Source organism: Cebus imitator, unplaced genomic scaffold (genome assembly GCF_001604975.1).
Source record: "Cebus imitator isolate Cc_AM_T3 unplaced genomic scaffold, Cebus_imitator-1.0 Scaffold128, whole genome shotgun sequence".
NCBI lineage: Eukaryota > Metazoa > Chordata > Mammalia > Primates > Cebidae > Cebus > Cebus imitator.
The window spans coordinates 827,789-847,693 of NW_016107443.1; the positions used below are offsets into that span (position 1 = coordinate 827,789).

The 19,905-nt window shown below is 39.0% G+C and overlaps 1 protein-coding gene across 1 annotated transcript in view; it reads right to left on the minus strand.

Annotated features, from left to right (window-relative positions):
- BEND2 (BEN domain containing 2) overlaps positions 1–19,905 on the minus strand; it is a 58,809-nt gene that overhangs the window by 26,242 nt on the left and 12,662 nt on the right. The window contains 3 exon segments of the mRNA XM_017540616.2: positions 9,761–10,151; positions 19,510–19,625; positions 19,885–19,894. Coding sequence (XP_017396105.1) covers positions 9,761–10,151; positions 19,510–19,625; positions 19,885–19,894 — 517 coding nt within the window.

Below are 19,905 nucleotides of genomic sequence, written 5' to 3' on the forward strand. Positions count from 1 at the left end.
AAGATCTTCAAACTGAAAGGATATGATGAAGGAAGGAATCTTGCAGCATCAGGAAGGAAAAAAGAACAAGAGAAAGAGCAGAAATATGGACGTGGAGAAACTAGGTCACTCACACGTTGCTGGTGAGGGCAGAAAATGGTATAGTCACTCTGGAAAACAACTTGGCAGTATTTTATAAAACTAAACATACAATTACCATAGGACCCAGCAACTGCACTCTTGGGCAGTATCTCAGAGAAATGAAAACTTGTGTTCACATAAAAGCTGTATGGTATGTGAGTGTTCACAGCAGCTTTACTTCTAATAGCCAAAACCAGGAAACAACCCAGATGTCTTTCAATGCTTGAAAAGATAAACAAACCATGGTACATCTATACCATGGAATAGTACTCAGCAATAAAAAAGAAGGAACCATTTGGGGGCTTCCCTGTGGTAGAGAATACATGAACCTAAACATATGATAAAAGACGAACTAAAGCACACAAATACACATGCACACAAATAAATACAAAGTAAAATTGGGAACATCTCAATAATATCTGTAGAAGGTATCATGTCAATATCCTGTTTGTGATAATTTCCTATAGTTTTGCAAGATGTTACCATTGGGAAAAAGTGATAATAGAAACACAGATTTCTCTGTATTATTTACTATAACTGCATGTGTAGCTAAATTTTTCTGAAAATAAAAACTTTAATTAGAAAAAGCTACCAATATCTTGCACTGTGGATGCTAGTGAACCTAGATGAAATAGTGCTACATATAACAAGTATTATTGCAAACTCACCTAAATTGCAAGGGACACGGTGAAATAATGAGGGAACATTCTGGTGACTGTCGTTTTGTAATAAAGGTTGGTAATTTGTTTTCGCAGACCTCTTTCCTGAGCTGGTTTGTGCTTTTCCCAATGTTTCTATAAATAAAATATTTCAAATACTGAAAGACAAGAAATCTCAACCATGAATTCTACATCAGGCAAAAGTATCCTTCAAAGACATTCTCACATGAGGGAAAACTAAAGTATTTGTCACTAGCTCACATACACTTAAAGAATGGCTAAAGGAAAATCATCAAACAGAAAAGAATGATGAAAAAGCAAATCTTGGAGCATCAAAAAGGAAGAAAAAACAATGAAAGCAGAAGAAATATGCATGTGGAGAAACTGGATCATTCATACAAAATTGGTGAGAATGTAAAATGATACAGTCTCTCTGGAACACCATTTGGCAGTCTCTTATAAAACTAAAAGTGCAATTACTATACAACCAAGCCTTTGCCCTCTTGGACATTTATCCAAGAGAAATCAAAACTTATATTTATACAAAAACCTGTACATCAATGGTCATCACAACTTTACTATCTTCCAATGAGTGAATGAATAAGCCAACTGTGAAACATCCATACCATGGAATAGTACCCACAATAAAAAATAAGGACCACTCATACATCCAGCCGGTCGGACGAATGTCCAGGGAATTATGTGCTGAGGCAGGTGTGGTTATAAAAGAGCAAGATGCGCTGGGCATGGTGGCTCACGCCTGTAATCCCAGCACTTTAGGAAGCCAAGGCAGGTGGATCACTTGAGGCCAGGAGTTGGAGACCAGCCTGGCCAACATAGTGAAACCCCATCCCTACACAAACTACAAAAAAAAAAAAAAAATCAGCCAGATCCGGGCACGGTGGCTCAAGCCTGTAATCCCAGCACTTTAGGAAGCCAAGGCAGGTGGATCACTTGAGGCCAGGAGTTGGAGACCAGCCTGGCCAACATAGTGAAACCCCATCCCTACACAAACTACAAAAAAAAAAAAAAAATCAGCCAGATCCGGGCACGGTGGCTCATGCCTGTAATCTTAGCAATTTGGGAGGCCGAAGCAGGCAGATCACTGGAGGCCAGGAGTTCAAGACCAGCCTGGCTAACACAGTGAAACCCTGTCTCTACCAAAAAATACAAAAATTAGCTTGGCATGGTGGCATGTGCCTGTAATCCCAGCTACTCAGGAGGCTAAGGCACAAGAATCGCTTGAACCCAGGAGGCGGAGGTTGCAGTAAGCCAAGATCACACCACTGGACTTCAGCCTGGGCAACAGACAGAGACTGTCTCAAAAAAAAAGAAAAGAAAAGAAAAGAAAAAGAGTAAAATGAAGCATCTTGGTAATCATGGAAATGTGCATCTTGATCATGACAGTGACAATCAAACTGACTCATGTGACAAAACTGGGTAGAACTAAATACACACAAATAAATCAATACAATTAAGTGGGAGATCTCAATAAGATGTGTGGATAATATCAATGTCAATATTCTGGTTGTGATGTTCTATTACAGTTTTGCAAGATGTTTGTTGGGAGGAATAGGTAAAGTGGAAGGAGTATTTCTCTGCATTATTTCTTACAACTACATGTATATCTTAAATTACCACAAAATTAAAATTTTAGTTTGAAAAAAAGCTACCACTGGTTTTACATTAAGGATCTTGATGGATATGGATTAAACAGTGCTACTAGTAACATGTATCATTTCAAACTCACCAAACTTGGAAGGAATGGAAAGCGATAAAGAGGCATTACCTTGGCTACAGCTCCTTCCTGATGAAGTTGGGTAATTTACTGTCTGAGTATTGTTTTTCACATTGGTTCCTGCTGTTTCTGGTGTTTCTGTAAGTATAACTTTTTCAAATACTGAAAGATAAGAACTCTCAACTATAAATTTTATACTGAGTGAAATTGTCCTTCAGGAAAGAATGAAAAATAAAGACATCCTCACAAAATGGAAAATTAAAGGAATTTGTCCCTCACAGATTTACCCTTAAAAAATGGCTATAGGAAAATCTTCAAACAGAAAAGATACTACAAGAGAAGAAAATCTCAGAGCCTCAGGAAGGAAGAAATAATAATGGAAAGATCAGAAATACAGATGTGGAGAAACTGGATCACTTATACATTGCTGTTGGAAATATACAATAGCACAGCCTCTCTGGGAAACTGTTTGGCAGTTTCTTATAAAACTAAACATGCTATTACCATAAGACTCGGCAACTGTTCTCTTGGCATTCATGACAGAGAAATGAAAACTTATATTTATCCAAAAACCAGTACACAGTACATGAATGTTCAAAGTGGCTTTACTTGTAATATCCAAAAATCGAAAGAAAAAAACAGATGTCCTTCAATAAGGTGAATGGTTTTAAAAAAAAATTGTTCCTATCTGTACCATGGAAAGGAAGGAACTATTCATCAATAGAAAAGAAGAAACTACTGAGAAATGAAAACTTACATTTATACAAAAATGCATTCATGAAGATTCATAGCAGCTTTACACCCAATAGACAAAAAATAGAAATAAAATAAAAACACAAAAGACCCACCAGACGTCCCTCAGCAGGTGAATGGTTGAAAAAAACACAGTATATCTATCCCATGCAATACTATTCAGCAATAGGAATAAACTATTAATAGAAAAAAATCCTGGATGAGTTTCTAGGAAATTAAGCTGAGTGAAAAAAAGCCAATTCCAAATATGATTCCACTTATATAACAATTGAAAGAGACAAAATTATAGAGATAGAGAAAAGATCAATGGAAGTCAGGAGTTAGGGATGGGTCATGGGGTGTTAGGTAAGGGTGACCTGAAAGAGTTGGTATGGTTATCAAAGGTAACACAACAGTGCCTCATGCTGATGGAAATGATCTCTACTTTGACTGTGGTGGTAGGCACGCAAACCTACTTGTGGAATAAAGCTGCATAGTACTAAATACACATACATACACAAATAAATACAAGTAAAATAGGACATCTCTATAAGATCTGTGGCTGTATTAATGTAAATATCCTGGTTGTAATATTTTTGTTAAATATAACTATTGGGGGAAGTTAGGGGAAGGGTAGTCAGGATTTCTTATATCTGTGTGTGATTCTGAACTATCTCAATATGAAAAGTTTAATTTGTAAAAACCTATCACTAAGAATTAATATTAAGAATGTTGATGAATCCAGATGAGAGAGCTGCTTGTGACACGTATCATTTCAAAATCACCGAAATTAGGAGTGACAGGAAGATTTGAAGAGGCCAGATTTGGGACATTCATATTTCCCAATAAAGCTGGATAATACACTGTCTGAGAGTTATTTTCCACATTGGTTCCTATTGTTCCCAGCATGTCAATAAGTATAATTTTCTCAACTATTGAAAGAAAAGAATGCTCAGTCATAAATTCTACATGAGGCAAAACTATCCTTCTGGAAAAAAAGGTAAAGACAAGACATTTCTCAAACAAAAGAAAACTAAAAGAATCTGTCCCTAGCCGACTTACCCATATAAAAGGTTAAAGGAAAATCTTCAGGCCTGGTGCAGTGGCTCATGCCTACAATCCCAGTACTTAGGGAGGCAGAGCAGGTGGATTCCCTGAGCCCAGAAGTTCGAGACCAGCATGGACAACATGAGACCCCACCTCTATAAAAAAATTTTTTTAATTAGCCAGGAGTGGTAGCAAGTACCTGTAGCCCCAGCTGAGTTGGGAGGCTGAGGGAGGGTCACCTGAGCCCACGAGGTGGAGGCTGCAGTGAGCCATGATCACACAACTGCACTCCAGTCTAGATGACAGAGCGAGAAGAAGGAAAGGAAGGGAGGGGAGGGGAGGGGAGGGGAGGAAAAGGAAGGGAAGGGAGGAAGTCTTTAAACAGAAACAATATGATAAAAGAAGGAATCCTGGAGCATTAGGAAGATCAGGAAGGAAGAAAGACTTGATAGAAAGATCAGAAATATAGACCAGGAACAGTGGCTCAAGCCTGTAATCCCAGCACTTTGGGAGGCCAAGGTGGGTGGATCAAATGATGTCAGGATTTCAAGACCAGCCTAGCCAATGTGGCAAAACCTGTTTCTACTAAAAATACAAAAATTCACCAGGTGTGGTGGTGGGCGCCTGTAATCCCAGCTACTTGGGAGGCTGAGGCAGAAGAATTGCTTGAACCTGGGAGGTGGAGTTTGCAGTGAGCCGAGATCACACCACTGCACTCCAGCCTGGATGACAGAGTGAGATTCCATCTCAATTTAAAAAAAAAAAGAAAAGAAAAGAAAGATCAAAAATATAAATATGGAAAAACTTGATCACCCATACACGTAAAGCCTTTCTGGAAAAATGTTTGGCAGTTTCTTGTAAAATTAAACATGCTAGTACCTTAAGACCCAGTAACTGTGCTTTTGACATGCTTGACAGAGAAATGAAAGCTTATATTTATCCAAAAACCAGTACAGGAATGTTCAGAGCAGTGTACTCCTAATACCAAAGAGTGGAGTAGGAGGAAATAATGTCCTTCAATTGGTAAATGGTTAAAAGAAACTATTGTATGTCCAAACCATGGAAGACTATCAGAAAAAAAAGAACAACTGATACACACAACACCCTGTATAAGTCTTTAGGGAATCATACTGACGGAAAAAAATTACATGCCATAAGATTCCCTTTATATAACACTCTTAAAGTGACAAAATTATAGAGGCTAGGGTTTGCCAGGGGTTAGGGAACACTCAGTGGGGAAGGAAAGGGTGACCTGAGAGAGGTGGGGGTGGTTATAAAAGATGAGGCAGACTGGTGGTGATGGAAATGTTCTATGTCTTGACTGTGGTAGTAAGAATCAAACCTATTCATGAAACAAATTTGCACAGAAAGAAATAGAGATACATACACAGATTATAATAAGTAAAACTGGAGATATCTCAATTGCATCTGTGTATCAATGTCAATATCCTGGTTGTGTTAATTTACTATAGTTTTATAAAATGGTATTGTTGGGAGAAAAGGATAAAACATAAAGAGGATCATTTCTATTATTTCTTACAAATACATATGAATCTAAAATTATTTCAAAATAAAAATGGCTAGGCACAGTGGCTCATGCCTGTGATCCCAGCACTTTGGGAGGACAAGGCAGGAGGACCACTTAAGGTCAGGAGTTTGAGACCAGCCTGGCCAACATGGTGAAACCTTGTCTCTACTAAAGATACAAAAATTAGCTGGGCATGGTGGCATGCCCTATAGTCCCAGATACTCAGGAGGCTGAGGCAAGAGAACCTCTTGAACCAGGAGGCAGAGACTGCAATGAGCCAAGTCCACTCCAGCCTGGGTGACAGAGTGAGACCAATCTCAAAAAAATAACTTTTTTAAAAAAAGTTTAATTTTTAAAATGAGCTACAACTAGCTTGCATTAAGGATGTTGATCTATCCAGATTCAATGGTTTCACCTGCAATGCAGCATCTGAAACTCACCAAAATTAGGTGGGAGGCAGGCAAGTGAAGAGGAAGAACATGAGCCACTACCATTTCCCAAAGAAGTTGGGCAATTCGTTGTCTCAGGGTTGTTTTCCAGCCTGGTTTCTTCAATTATTGGCATACCTACAGAAAGAACATTTCTTAAGTGCTTAAGAACTCTCAACCATGAATTTACACATAGTGAAATTCTCTTTGAGTAATGATATGGTTTGGCTGTGTCCCAACGCAAATCTCAACTTGAATTGTATCTCCCAGAATTCCCACATGTTGTGGAAGGGACCCAGGAAGAGGTAATTGAATCATGGGGGCCAGTTTTTCCCATGCTATTCTCATGATAGTGAGTAAGTCTCATGAGATCTGATGAGTTTATCAGGGGTTTCCACTTTTGCTTCTTCCTCATTTTCTCTTGCTGCCACCATGTAAGAAGGGCCTTTCACCTCCTGTCATGATTCTGAGGCCTCCCCAGCCATGTGGAACTGTAAGTCCAATCAAACCCTTTTTTGTTCTCAGTTTTGGGTATGTCTTTATCAGCAGCATGAAAATGAACTAATACAAATAATGAACAGGCAATAAGGACATTCTCATATGAAGGAAAATTAGGATTACTTATCCCTCATAGACTTGCCCTTAAAGAAAGGATAAAGGAAAATATTTATGCAGAAAGGATGTGATTTTAAAAAATGGATCTTTGGGCATCAGGAAGAAAGAAAGAACAGAAAGAGCAGAATGCATGCATAGAAACTGGACCACTCAGGTGTTACTGGTGAGGAGATAAAATGATACAGCCCTTCTGAAAAAAAAATTTTAGCATTTTCTTATAAAACTAAACATGGAGTACCATATGACCCAAAATTGCATGAAAACTTATCTTTAAACAAAAACCAGTACATAAATGTTCATAGAGCTTTACCTGTATTGGCCAAAAATAGAAAATACCTCAGCTGTCATCCAATTACATACTGTAACACTCTCTTAATATAATATTCTTGAAGTGACAAAATTATAAACAGAGAACAGATCAGTAGTTACCAGGTGTTAGGGAGGGGACAGGTTGGAAGGAAAGGGTGACATGAGGAAAGTGAATGTGATTATCAAAGGGCAAGATGAGGCATCCTTGCAGTGATAGAAACATTCTGTGTCTTCACTGGTGGTAGACATTAAAACTACCTATGCTAAAACTGCAAAGAACTAAATACACACACACAAATTAATTACAAGTAAACCTGGGGACATCAATTGACATTGATATACTCCGTAGAGTATATCAATGTCAATATCTTGGATGTGATCATTTACTATAATTTTAAAGATGTTATCATTTGGGGAAAATGGCTAAAAAGCATAAACAGGATCTCTCTGCATTATTTCTTACAACTGTGTGTGAATCTAAAATTATCTCAAACTAAAAAGTTTAATTTGGAAAGAGTCACACTAGCTAACATTAAAAATACTGGTGAATCAAGAAGATTAAACAGTGCTATTTGTAATATTTATCATTTCTTTCCTTTTTTTTTTTTTTAAGACAGAGTTTCGCTCTTGTTGCTCAGACTGGAGTTAAGTGGTGCAATCTCAGCTCACTGCATCCTCCCGGGCTCAAGTTATTCTCCTGCCTCAGCCTCCCAAGTAGCTGGGATTATAGACGCCTGCCACCATGCCTGGCTAATTTTTTGTATTTTTGGTAGAGATGGGGTTTCACCATGTTGGTCAGGCTGGTCTAAAACTCCTGACGTCAGGTGATCCACCCGGCTCAGCCTCCCAAAGTGCTTGGGATTACAGGCGTGAGCCACCACATCCAGCAGTATAGGGAGGAATGAAGACAGATGAAGAGACAGTATTTTGGCCACTGTAATTTCCCATTAAAGTTGGGTAATTCACTGTCTCAGTGCTGTTTTTATTGCTGGTTGCTGGTCTTCCTGGCATTTCTATAATAAAAAGTTTTCAAGAGCTGTAACACAAGAACTTTACCCACAAATTCTATACCAAGCAAAATCATCCTTCAAGAAAGAAAGAGAAACAGACATTCACACACAAGGGAAAACAAAAAGAATTTGTCCCCAGTAGACTTACCCTTAAAGAAAGGTTAAAGAACAATCGTCAATCAAAAAAAGAAAAAGATGAAAGAAGGAATCCTGGAGCATCAGGAAGAAAGAACAAAAGAAAGAGCAGAAATATGCATTCAGATAAACTAGATCACCCATATATAGCTGGCAGGAATGTCAGATGGTACAGCTCCCCCTGGAAAATAGTTAGGCAGCTTCTCATAAAACTAAACATGTATATATCCAAACTCATCACACTGGGTATATTAAATATGTGCAGTTTTTAACTTATCAATTGCTAGGTTTGAATGTATCCTCTCCAAAATTCAGGTGTTGATCACAAAATTCAATGTGATCGTATTAACAAATGGGGCCTTTAAGAGATGATTAAACTATGAGGGCTCCTCCCCCATGAATGGGATGAAGGCCCTTATAAAAGAGGCTTCACACAGTATTTTGAAATCTTGCCCTTCTACCTTCTGCCATGTGAGGACACAGTGTTCCTCTCTTGTAGAGGATGCAGCCCTCACCAGACAGGCAAACCTGCTGGCACCTTGCCCTTGAACTTCCCAGCCTCCAGAACTGTGAGAAAATAAATTTCTGTTCTTTTTCAATCACCCAATCTATGGTATTTTGTTATAGCAACACAAACAGACCAAGACATTAATATCTCAATAAAGATTTGTTTTAAAAAAAACCTGAACGTGCAATTACTATATAACCAGCAATTGTACTATTGGGTAATCATGTCAGAGAAAGGAAAACTTCCATTTACACAAAAACTTATATATGAATTTTCATAGCAGCTTACTCCTAATAGTCAAAAACTGGGAAAATAATTTCCTTCAGTAGATGAATTTTTAAACCATGGTACCCCTATACCATGGAATAGTACTCGGCAATAAAGGAACTACTGAAACACATAACTTGGTTGAATCTCCAGGCGATTATGTCAAGTCAAGAAAAGCGAGTACCGAATGGTTACATACTATATGCATCCAATTATAGAACAATATCGAAGTGACAAAATTATAGAGATGGAGAAGAGATCACACTTGTCAAGGGTTAGAAATAGGTAAGTGGGGGAAGGAAAAGGAAGATGGGTTTGGTTATAGAAGGGCAATACAAGCAAACCTTCTGGTGATAGAACCGTTCTGTATCTTGACTATGACAGGAACACACAAACCTTTTCACGTGATAAAATTGTTTTTAAAAAATGCCTAAAGTCACAGACACACAAATAAATACAATTACAGTCTTATGAGATGTTACCACTGGGGAAAATTGGGGAAAGGGTATCTCTCCGGATTATTTCTTACAACTACATGTACATCTATAATGGTTTCAAGATAAAACTTTTAATTTAAAAAATAACTAACACTAGTTTGCATGAAGGGTGTTTTAAAATCTAGATTAAACAATGCTATCGGTAATATGTGTCATTTCAAACTCACCCAAATTAGGACTGATGCAGAAAGATGGTGAGGCTCTACCTAGGCCCACATTTTCATTTACCAGTAGAGCAGAATAATTCACCACATCAGGGTTATTTGCCAGACTGGGTTCTCCTGGTAGCAGACCTGCCATAGGTACTGCTGTAGTAAAGTGGGCAGATGAGATGACAACATGGGTACTTTCAGCACCTCCACTGATAAAGTTAGGCGGCATACAGCAACAAGGAAATGAGCCACCTTGTGCAACATACTGCTGTAATGAATGTGTGAAGATAATTCTGGGATATGATGAACTCTCCCTGAAGTCTTCCTCCCGCAGTCCAAAACATGCTGCTGACCCAAAAGATGTTCCTGCAGGGCTGGCCCAGGCATAGGTTTCCTGAGAATGTACCTATCCAGGGTAAGAGAACAGAATGAGTAAAGCTCTTTTCTTCGGTTCCTAGACTTCAATTTCTCCATGAGACATATAATCAAAACCTTTTGGTGTAAATCTAGACAACCTCAAAAATGGCACCAACCCGGTATAAATCAACTGTAACTAAAAATGAGGCTTAAAAAGTTGGTTAAAAAGAAAACATTCCTATATATTTTCCTTGCAACATCGTTTTCCATTGTTAAGGATAAACGCTGTACTTTGAGTATATGATTTTTGCTCTTCAACTCCACATTTTATACATGATAATTACTAAAATAAAAATACTCAGTGTTGTAATCTGTCAGATCTAAACTTCAGCATTCTTCCAAGAGAATTTTAGTCCCCTGTCTGCTATTAAAGTAAGTAGAGAAAAGCCTTGATAATGGCAGAGTTACTAGTTCTCTATCAGTTCTAACTGATTGGTATCTTTAGGAGCTAGAGGTTTATCAAAGTTGTAAAAATGTTTTTGTAACACACATTTTATCAAAGGTAGCTTCTCCCAAGAATGTTGCATTTCTGAAACAGCTCCACAAAGATGGTCAACCTGCATAGTTGTATTTTCAATAAGATTTTCTAAATTCTATATTTTAAAAATAGTAGTTCATATTTCTAAAGAAAAATAACATGTGAAAATGTCATTAAGTCAAATGTTAACTGCTAGACACAACAGAAGTTCTCAAGCCATCAGAAATGTCTTGCTCCTATTAGAGTCCTGGCTGTAGGTGACACAGAGCCAACAGGCTGAGATCAGGAGCCCCAACATCGCCTCTGCTGCTCTACCCCATATAGACACTGAGGAAGCTTTAACGCTGACAAATGAATGTGCCACAATGCCTCTACACCAGCACATTGACGATGAAGACACTGCACACCAAGGAAGGTGCTATTTTAGGAAAGAAACACTCAAATCTTCTAAAAGGCCAAAGGCTCACTTTATAATGTTCATATGTATCATATGAGTTCATATATGTAAAAATATGAAGTCTGTATTATACATAGACAGTGAGTGTGCCATTCTAGAAAGAACATTGAGCCAAATATAACAGATGTGACTTTTGGCTTCAAATATTTTAAAATCATGCAGTCAACAACTAACCTTACAAAACCATTGAGTACACATCCCCTATGTGCCAATCAAGCATATGACTGATTAAAATCTGAAAAATCTTGAAATACACAGAAATTTTGGGGAAAAAAATACACTTAAACAAATGGCCAGAAACATTTTCTCATTCAATCAACTAAACGTCTATTGAGGGCCCACCACCTGGAAGAACTATTTTGCTAGGTGTTGGGAACATGGACTGAAAATAAGCTCCTGGCCAGGTGCAGAGGCTCAAGCCTGTAATCCCAGCATTTTGGGAGACCAAGGCAGATGGATCACTTGAGCTTAGAGGTTCGAGACCAGCCTGGTCAACATGGCAGAACTCCATCTCTAGCAACAAAAAATAAAAATTAAAAAACTCCATCTCTAGAAAAAAAGTACAAAAAAGTAGCCAGGCCTGATGGCATGTACCTGTAATCCCAGCTACTTGGGAGCCTGAGGTGGGAGAATCACCTGAGCCCAGGAAGTTGAGGCTGCAGTAAGCCATGATTGCACCACACCACTACACTCCAGCCTGCACAACAGAGTGAGGCCCTGAAAAAAAAAATTAAAAATAAAAAAAAAAAGCTCCTGTCCCAGAGGAATTGCCATCTCAGCCGGGAGAGAGACAAGTAAAGAGAGGATTCCAATAGACAAAGTTATTAGCAGGCTGGAACACTGTTTTGCAAAGTGGTCCACGGACCAGCAGCATCAACATCACCTGCAAGCTTATCAGAAATGCCAAATTCCAGGCTGTACCCCAGACCTATGAAGCCAGAATCTCTGAGAGTGGGGGCAGTGGTCTTTGTTCTCACAAGACCCCCAGGTGATTCTGATGCCCCCAGTGAGAACCACTGGGCTGCGGCACTGAGGTAAACAGTGCAGGATCTAGGGGGAACATGGTTGGGGTCAAATACTAGAGTCCTGCCACTTATCAGCTGTGTGACCCTGGGCAAGTTACTTAACCCCTCTGTGCTTCAATGTCCTCATGTAGGGAATTGGGATGAAAATCTCTCAGGGTTCTCTTGAGGATGAGAACCTTGCCATGGTATTAGGTTAATGCTAACAGAAACAACACTACACTATGCCCAGTTCAACAGTGCTCAGTGTTATTAGTTACTAGTGTTACTAATGTTATTACCAGCACTGTGACACAGGCAGGAACAGGAGGCTAAGTGTGCAGAGAAGAGCGGGCCTAACCCAGGCTGGCAGTCATGGAGAGCTTTTCAGATGAGGCGAGGTCTGAGGTGAGAATTAAAACATGAGAAGGCACTCACCAGGTGAGGATGCATGTAAGGGCTTACAGGGCAGAAGAACAGCAGGTTCAAAAATACCCACAGAGAAAAACAGGAAGCCAGGTGTGGAGACAGCAAGTATAAACAACATTCCAGGAACAGGGCTGTCATGGGAAGCAGAGAGTGAGGATGACAGGAAAGGAGGGATGGGAGGCAAGAAAAGTGGCTTCTCCAAGCTGTGGGAGAACTTGTAGACAGAAAGGAGGGAATGGGACTGGAGCCAGAGGAGAGAAAGGGATGCCCGATGTGGGGGCAGCTCTGAGTTCAGGGAGGGGACCAGAGGCAGAACAGGGACTGAAGCCAGAGGAGAGAGAGGGATGCCCGATGGGGGCAGCTCTGAGTTCGGGGAGGGGACCAGATGCAGAAAGCAGTGAGGGTGTCAGCCCTGGTCACTAAAATGGTCGTGAAGGGGTCAGAAGGGTGAGGATGGGGGCAGTTGGTTGACTATGGGGACAGATATGAGGACTTGGAAGGGAGGACTGCTGGACTGAGGTAGGCAGGGGACCGCCAGCAGAGGGCGTCCTCCTCTGCTCCCAGCATAAGCAGGAGGGAGGTGGACTCAAGAGGGAACTGGGATGAAAGAACAAGGCAGGCTGCAGCGCCACCCCTGTGATCTAGAATGGGCAGGGGAGGAAAGATGGCTCCTTGGGTGAAGAACCATTGGGGCCATTTCAGACTGACCATGGCCCTGGGCACCTACCCTCACAGATGCTGCCTCCCACCCCAGCGTGCAGGCTTGCTGAGGTGTACCCTGGCCTAGCAGTGCATGGGGAGGCAGGCTGGGGAGAACCCGCTCCCTCCCTCCCCAGCTCACCTCTGCACCCACTTCCCCACAAGACTGCAGGCATGTGTCTCTTGGAAGCACTCCATTTCTGTTCTCAGCCATGATCATGATAAACACCCAAACGATTTTACTTTCCAAAGTATTTCAGCTCATTCCATTCAGGAAACCTTATATATGGCAAGAAACATTATCTTTTTATAACCTTCATTACCTCTGGCTTATAACTCACAAAATTCCTGGTAATCACATCTCTACAAACATGGTGATTCCTACAACACCCCCTCAAAACTACCTAAGGTATATTTCTTTACAAAACCTTGATGGGGGTCGGGTGCGGTGGCTCACATCTGTAATCTCAGCACTTTAGGAGGCTGAGGTGGGCGGATCACGAGGTCGGGAGATCGAGACCATCCTAGTCAACACGGTCTCTACTAAAAAATACAAAACCCCGTCTCTACTAAAAAATACAAAAAATTAGCCAGGCATGGTGGTGTGCACCTGTAGTCCCAGCTACTTGAGAGGCAGAGGCAGGGGAATCCCTTGAACCCAGGAGGTGGAGGTTGCAGTGAGCTGAGACTGGGACACTGCACGCCAGCCTAGAGACAGAGCGAGACTCTGTCTAAAAAAAAAAAAACCCTTGATGGGCTGCCATTTTATTTCCATTGAGATATCCTGATACACATTCAGGCACATACTAAATTTCATCCAAATCAACCAATTTCCTTTAAGGTTTATTTTGGAGAAATGAAATGTGAAACAATCTAGATGAAAGAGGCATAACTACATTTGATCAGTTATGGGCCTTTTTGTTTAAAAAAAAAAAAAGGAGGGGCTATTTTACTTCAATTTTTTCACCTTGGGATACTGTTCTAACTAGAAATCTTTTGAAAAATGTATCACAATGAGATGATAATCATAAAGAACTTGACACAGAAAAATTTCTATTAATAGTACAATGGCGGCAGGACGCAGTGGCTTACGCCTGTAATCCCAGCATTTTGGGAGGCCAGGGAGGGGGGAGGTCATCTGAAGTCAGGAGTTTGAGGCCAGCCTGGCCAACATGGTGAAACCCTGTCTCTATTAAAAATACAAAAATTAGCTGGGCATGGTGGCACGCGCCTGTAATCCCAGCTACTGGGAGGCTGAAGCAAAAGAATCACTTGAACCCAGGAGGCAGAGGTTGCAGTGAGCCGAGATTGTGCCATTGCACTCCAGCCTGGGCAACAAGAGCAAAATTCCATCTCAGGAAAAAAAAATATATATATATATATATATACATATACATATATATATATATATATATATATACATACATATATATATATATATATATATATATATATATATATATATTACAATGGCATTAAATGCAATAAAGAAAATTTCAGCTCAGTATTACAGAAAAATACATTTGAGAGACAGAACTTCATGCCTTGTAACAGTGTTGGAATCTGGAAAGATGGTTTCAATCATTTTCATCACAGGAAACTTCATTGTTCTACTAATATTATAAAAATAAGTAGTCAATGTTTAATATCACTAGAAGCCAAAGTAAGCACTATAAAAAAGAACGCTTTAAATATTTGTATTTTTAATTCTTTTTGTTTCACCCCTATGTACCAGAGGATTTCAGAGTCTTATAAAGCCAAGAAAAAGTAAAACCAAAACCCACATTCATATGAGAATAAAAGAGTTGATTAATAAAGGAGGTAGGCAAATAAGTTATTATATAAGAACCTAGGTTTAAGAAAAGCTACTGAGTATCAGTATGAACATATAGTTCTACTATATATAAAGACAGATAGAAATATAGGTTTATGTGTATGCATGGATTTGGATACCTACATTTATTTCCTAGCTCTGTCCACTGAGAAGGCCTAGGATCAATGACACAAGAGGAGCAATGAACACACCTAGTGTCCAGATCTTGGTTTCTAAACACCAGTCTCCAACTAAAGGAACCAGGGCTCCTTGGCAAAAAGTTGAATTCCAGGGCTAAGAGGGAAAGTACAGATGAGCCTAGAATATCTTGTGGTGGCAGAAAACAAGTGGCAGAAAAAAAGGTAGGGGCAAGTCAAAAGGCCATAGGAGTCAACTGAAGGAGCTCCCAATAACCAAAGCTGGAAAATGTGATCAATAAATAAATAATGATAATACTGGACTGTACTCATATAATACAATAAATGTCCATGAGTCCATATTTATATGAATATACATAATTGAATAAATAAGTGGGAGATAAAGGACAGCTCATCCTTGCAAATGCATTCCAATTAATAAATCCAGAAGGAATGAGGGAAACAGAGAATTAATATAAGGCACGTGCCACAATAATGGCTGCTGCAGGTAAAATCCATGGATGGATGCTAACTTATCTCAGTGAATTGAAGAGAAACAGGGTATTAGCACAGTCTCAAAATTCCCTGCCACCCAAAATCTTTATCATGGACAACGGGGAAAAGTAATAACTTACTGTGGAAAAATATGGAAAACATCACATTAACCAAGTGATCAATGTTAACATCACCAATAAAAAAATATGTCAACACCATGTACCCCCCAATATGATTCAATGAGGAAATAACATCACTCGTGTGGGACTGTTGCCAAAAATGCATAATCTCGATCTATTCAAGAGAAAGAATCAGACACAACAAGATCAAGACATTTTATGAAACAATTGACCAGTAGTCATCAAGAGTGTCAAAGTCATGAAAGACAAGGAAACAATGAGGAGCTGTCACAGACTAGAAGAGGCTAAGGAGACACAACTAAATTCAATGTGGGATACTGAATTTTATCCTGGAACAGAAAAAGGTCATGGAATTGGAAGAAATGGCAAAATTCAAACAAGGACCATAGTTTAGCTAATAATACTACACTAATGTTCATTTCAGGTTCTGATAACTGTGCTGTGATTATTACAATTACCATAATTTTAAGTATGCAGGTAAGTTAACATTAAGGGAAGCTTTGTGAAGCATATGCATGAGAATTCTCTGTAATATTTTTGCAACTCTTCTATAAATCTATTATTTTAAAAATTAGAAAAGCTAATGAAACTGGGTACAAAACTGCTATGAAATTCCTACTAAAGAAAAGAAGGAAACAAAACGCTTCAGAGTTCATTGTCTAATGAAAAGAAGCATACAGATTCAGGAGAGAGAAATATTTCCTTAAGCCTGAGTTCAGAGTAATTCTACAGTATATATATGAAGACTGAAAAAGAATCCAAATTTCTTTCTTGGAATATATTTGGCAATTAGTGTTTAATATTACATAAAGATTCAAAGTCTGGTACACATTCATTAATGATACTTCCACCTTCTTCACAATCAAGTATTCATGTTATTGTCTAAGGAAATGTATTAATGAGCCAAAAGAAAATATGAAAGAAAGAAAATTCAGGACTTCTATTTCATTTTCAAGAAGCACCTAAGGCCTATTTGTGATATCAAAGGACCTCTGCCCATTGCAAATCGTACAACTACAGGAAAAGATATATTTGCTGAATTGTGTTCTCATTAACCCAACTACACTTAAGACACCATTTTCATCAAGCTTAACTGTTTATATACTTCATGGCAGATACACGAGTCTTCTAGCACCAGAATTGCTTTAAAAACAAACAAATATTTCTAACCATGAACAAAGAACCAAATGTTAAATGGTTTTTGATTTTCAAATAATCCAACAGTGACGCTCTGTGGACAAGACAGGAAACATTTAAGCACTTATTTTTCTTCACAAATTAATCTGTAAATCATCTTAAAATATTTTTTGGAGTAAGACAGGGTATAAATAAGTAAACAGACAGTAAATAACCATTATATTTCTGTATAATTATTCTAAGGACGAATTGTGGGCCATAAGAATAATTTTAATAGAAACATACCAAGTAGTTATCTACTTCTTTATTTCAAAATATATGATAAAAAATTATCATGTAATAATAATGGCAATTCCTCAAGGATCTAGAAATAGAAATTCCATTTGACCCAGCAATCCCATTACTGGGTATACACCCAGAGGATTATAAATCGTTCTATTATAAAGACACATGCACACGTATGTTCATTGCAGCACTGTTTACAACAGCAAAGACCTGGAACCAACCCAAATGCACATCAATGATAGACTGGACAAGGAAAATGTGGCACATATACACCATGGAATACTATGAAGCCATAAAAAACGATGAATTCATGTCCTTTGTAGGGACGTGGATGAATCTGGAAACCATCACTCTCAGCAAACTGACACAAGAACCAAAAATCAAACACCACATGTTCTCACTCATAGGTAGGTGTTGAACAATGAGAACATATGGGCACAGGGAGGGGAGTATCACACACTGGGGTCTGTTGGGAGGAGGCTAGGGGAGGGACAGCAGGGGGTGGGAGGTTGGGGAGGGATAACATGGGGAGAAATGCCAGATATAGGTGACAGGGGGATAGAGGCAGCAAACCACCTTGCCATGTAGGTACCTATGCAACAATCCTGCATGATCTGCACATGTACTCCAGAACCTAAAGTACAATTAAAAAAGAATTAACCCAATTAGCCCAGCATTACAAACTTATTAGACAGCCAAAATTGTATGGAATTATAATAGAGATTAATAATTGTAAACACAGTATTACCATCTTACCCTTATACAGTGCTTCATGCTTTCCAAAATGTTTTCACATAATTATATACAAAACCATGACACTCGGCAGATAATTAGCATTATCCCAAAAAATTAAAATATTCAGGGTGATAGAAGTTAAGAATTGTCTACACTACTTATGTGGCACTGATATCCACATCCTTATGTAAGTAAATAAACCCATTTTCTGTTAAGCCAAATTATATATAATTTAATAATCTATTTTATTCAACTTCAGAGATCAGAAAGCACAGTAGAATATAGTGGTACTGTAAAACAGTATGACCACTGAAAAAAACTGACAATTTCTCATAAACTTTCATCTACCCCATTACCCAATATTTCCACTCCCAGATATTTATCCAAATTAAATGTAAACATAGGTTCACAAAGAGACTGCCATGAGCATGTTCATAGCCACTTTACTCCTAATAGCCCAAATGTCTATCGAAAGAATGGATAGTCTGGGTACAGTGGCTCATGCCTGTAATCCCAGAACTTTGGGAGGCCAAGGCAGGCGGATCACCTGAGGTCAGGAGTGTGAGACCAGCCTGGCCAACATAGTGAAACATCGTCTCTACCAAAAATACAAAAATTAGCTGGTCTGGTGGTAGGCACCTGTAATCTCAAATGCTCGGGAGGCTAAGGTAGCAGAATCACTTGAACCCGGGAGGTGGAGGTTGCAATGAGCTGAGATAGCGCCACTGCACTCCAGCCTGGGCAACAGAGAGCAAGACTACATCTCAAAAAAAATGGATAAGAAAATTATGAGTATTCATATGACAGAATGACAGAATACCACTCAGCAATGAAGAGGAATAAAATATTAATACTATGAAACAAATCTCCAAAACATTCTTCTAAGGAAAAAAAAAGACTATGACCCAAAACAGTACATACTGTACAATTCTATTTATGTGAAGTTCTAGAGCAGGAAAAACTCATCTAAGATGGAAAAAAACATCAAAATGGTATTTCCCCCAAAGTTAAGGGTAATGAGGACTTACTGGGAAGAGGTCGGAGGTCACTTTCTGGGGTGATGAAAATGTTCATTATTGTCCTTTTTTTTTTTGAGACAGAGTCTCACTCTGTCATCCAGGCTGGAGTGCAGGGCTCGATCTCAGTTCACTGCAACCTCCACCTCCTAGGTTCAAGTGATTCTCCTGCCTCAGCCTCCTGAGTAGCTGGAATTATAGGCACGCACCACCATGCCCAGCTCATTTTTTTGTATTTTTAGTAGAGACGAGGTTTCGCCACGTTGGCCAGGCTGGTCTCAAACTCCGGACCTCAGGTGATCCACCCACCTTGGCCTCCCAAATTGCTGGAATTGCAGGCATGAGCCATCACACCTGACCAAAATGTTCATTATCTTCATGGAGTGTAAGTATACATACTTATCAAAACTCACTAATTCGTGCATTTTACTGCATGAAATTCAACTCCATTTTTTAAAAAGAAATACAGCGGAATGAAAAGAACAAAGAAAGATTTTCACTTTAATAAACAAACCATAAATCTACCTCTGGAGTAGATAATCCTCCTCTTCTGGACAAATCCACTTCCTCTAAGTTGTAGCTGTGTCTTCTTAAATCAACTAGGTGTTGCATTTGTGAAACTGTTTGGCCACCATGGACAACTGTGAAGCAATGCATAAAAATGTTATTTCATACACTATCATCTTAATAACCTTAATACAGATATGCTCTCAGAATGCTAATTCAAATTAAATTGGACTTTGGGTTGAATTTTAGAGTGACAAAACAAGAATTCTTCCATGACCACTTTAGAGTAACTCTTTTAAAACTGAAGGGCTACATTACCCATGACTAGGAATAAGAATCAAATCAAATGCAATTACAAACTGTGAAGTGACTGCTTAGTAACTTAAAGCCTACAAAGTAAATGCTAGAAACAAA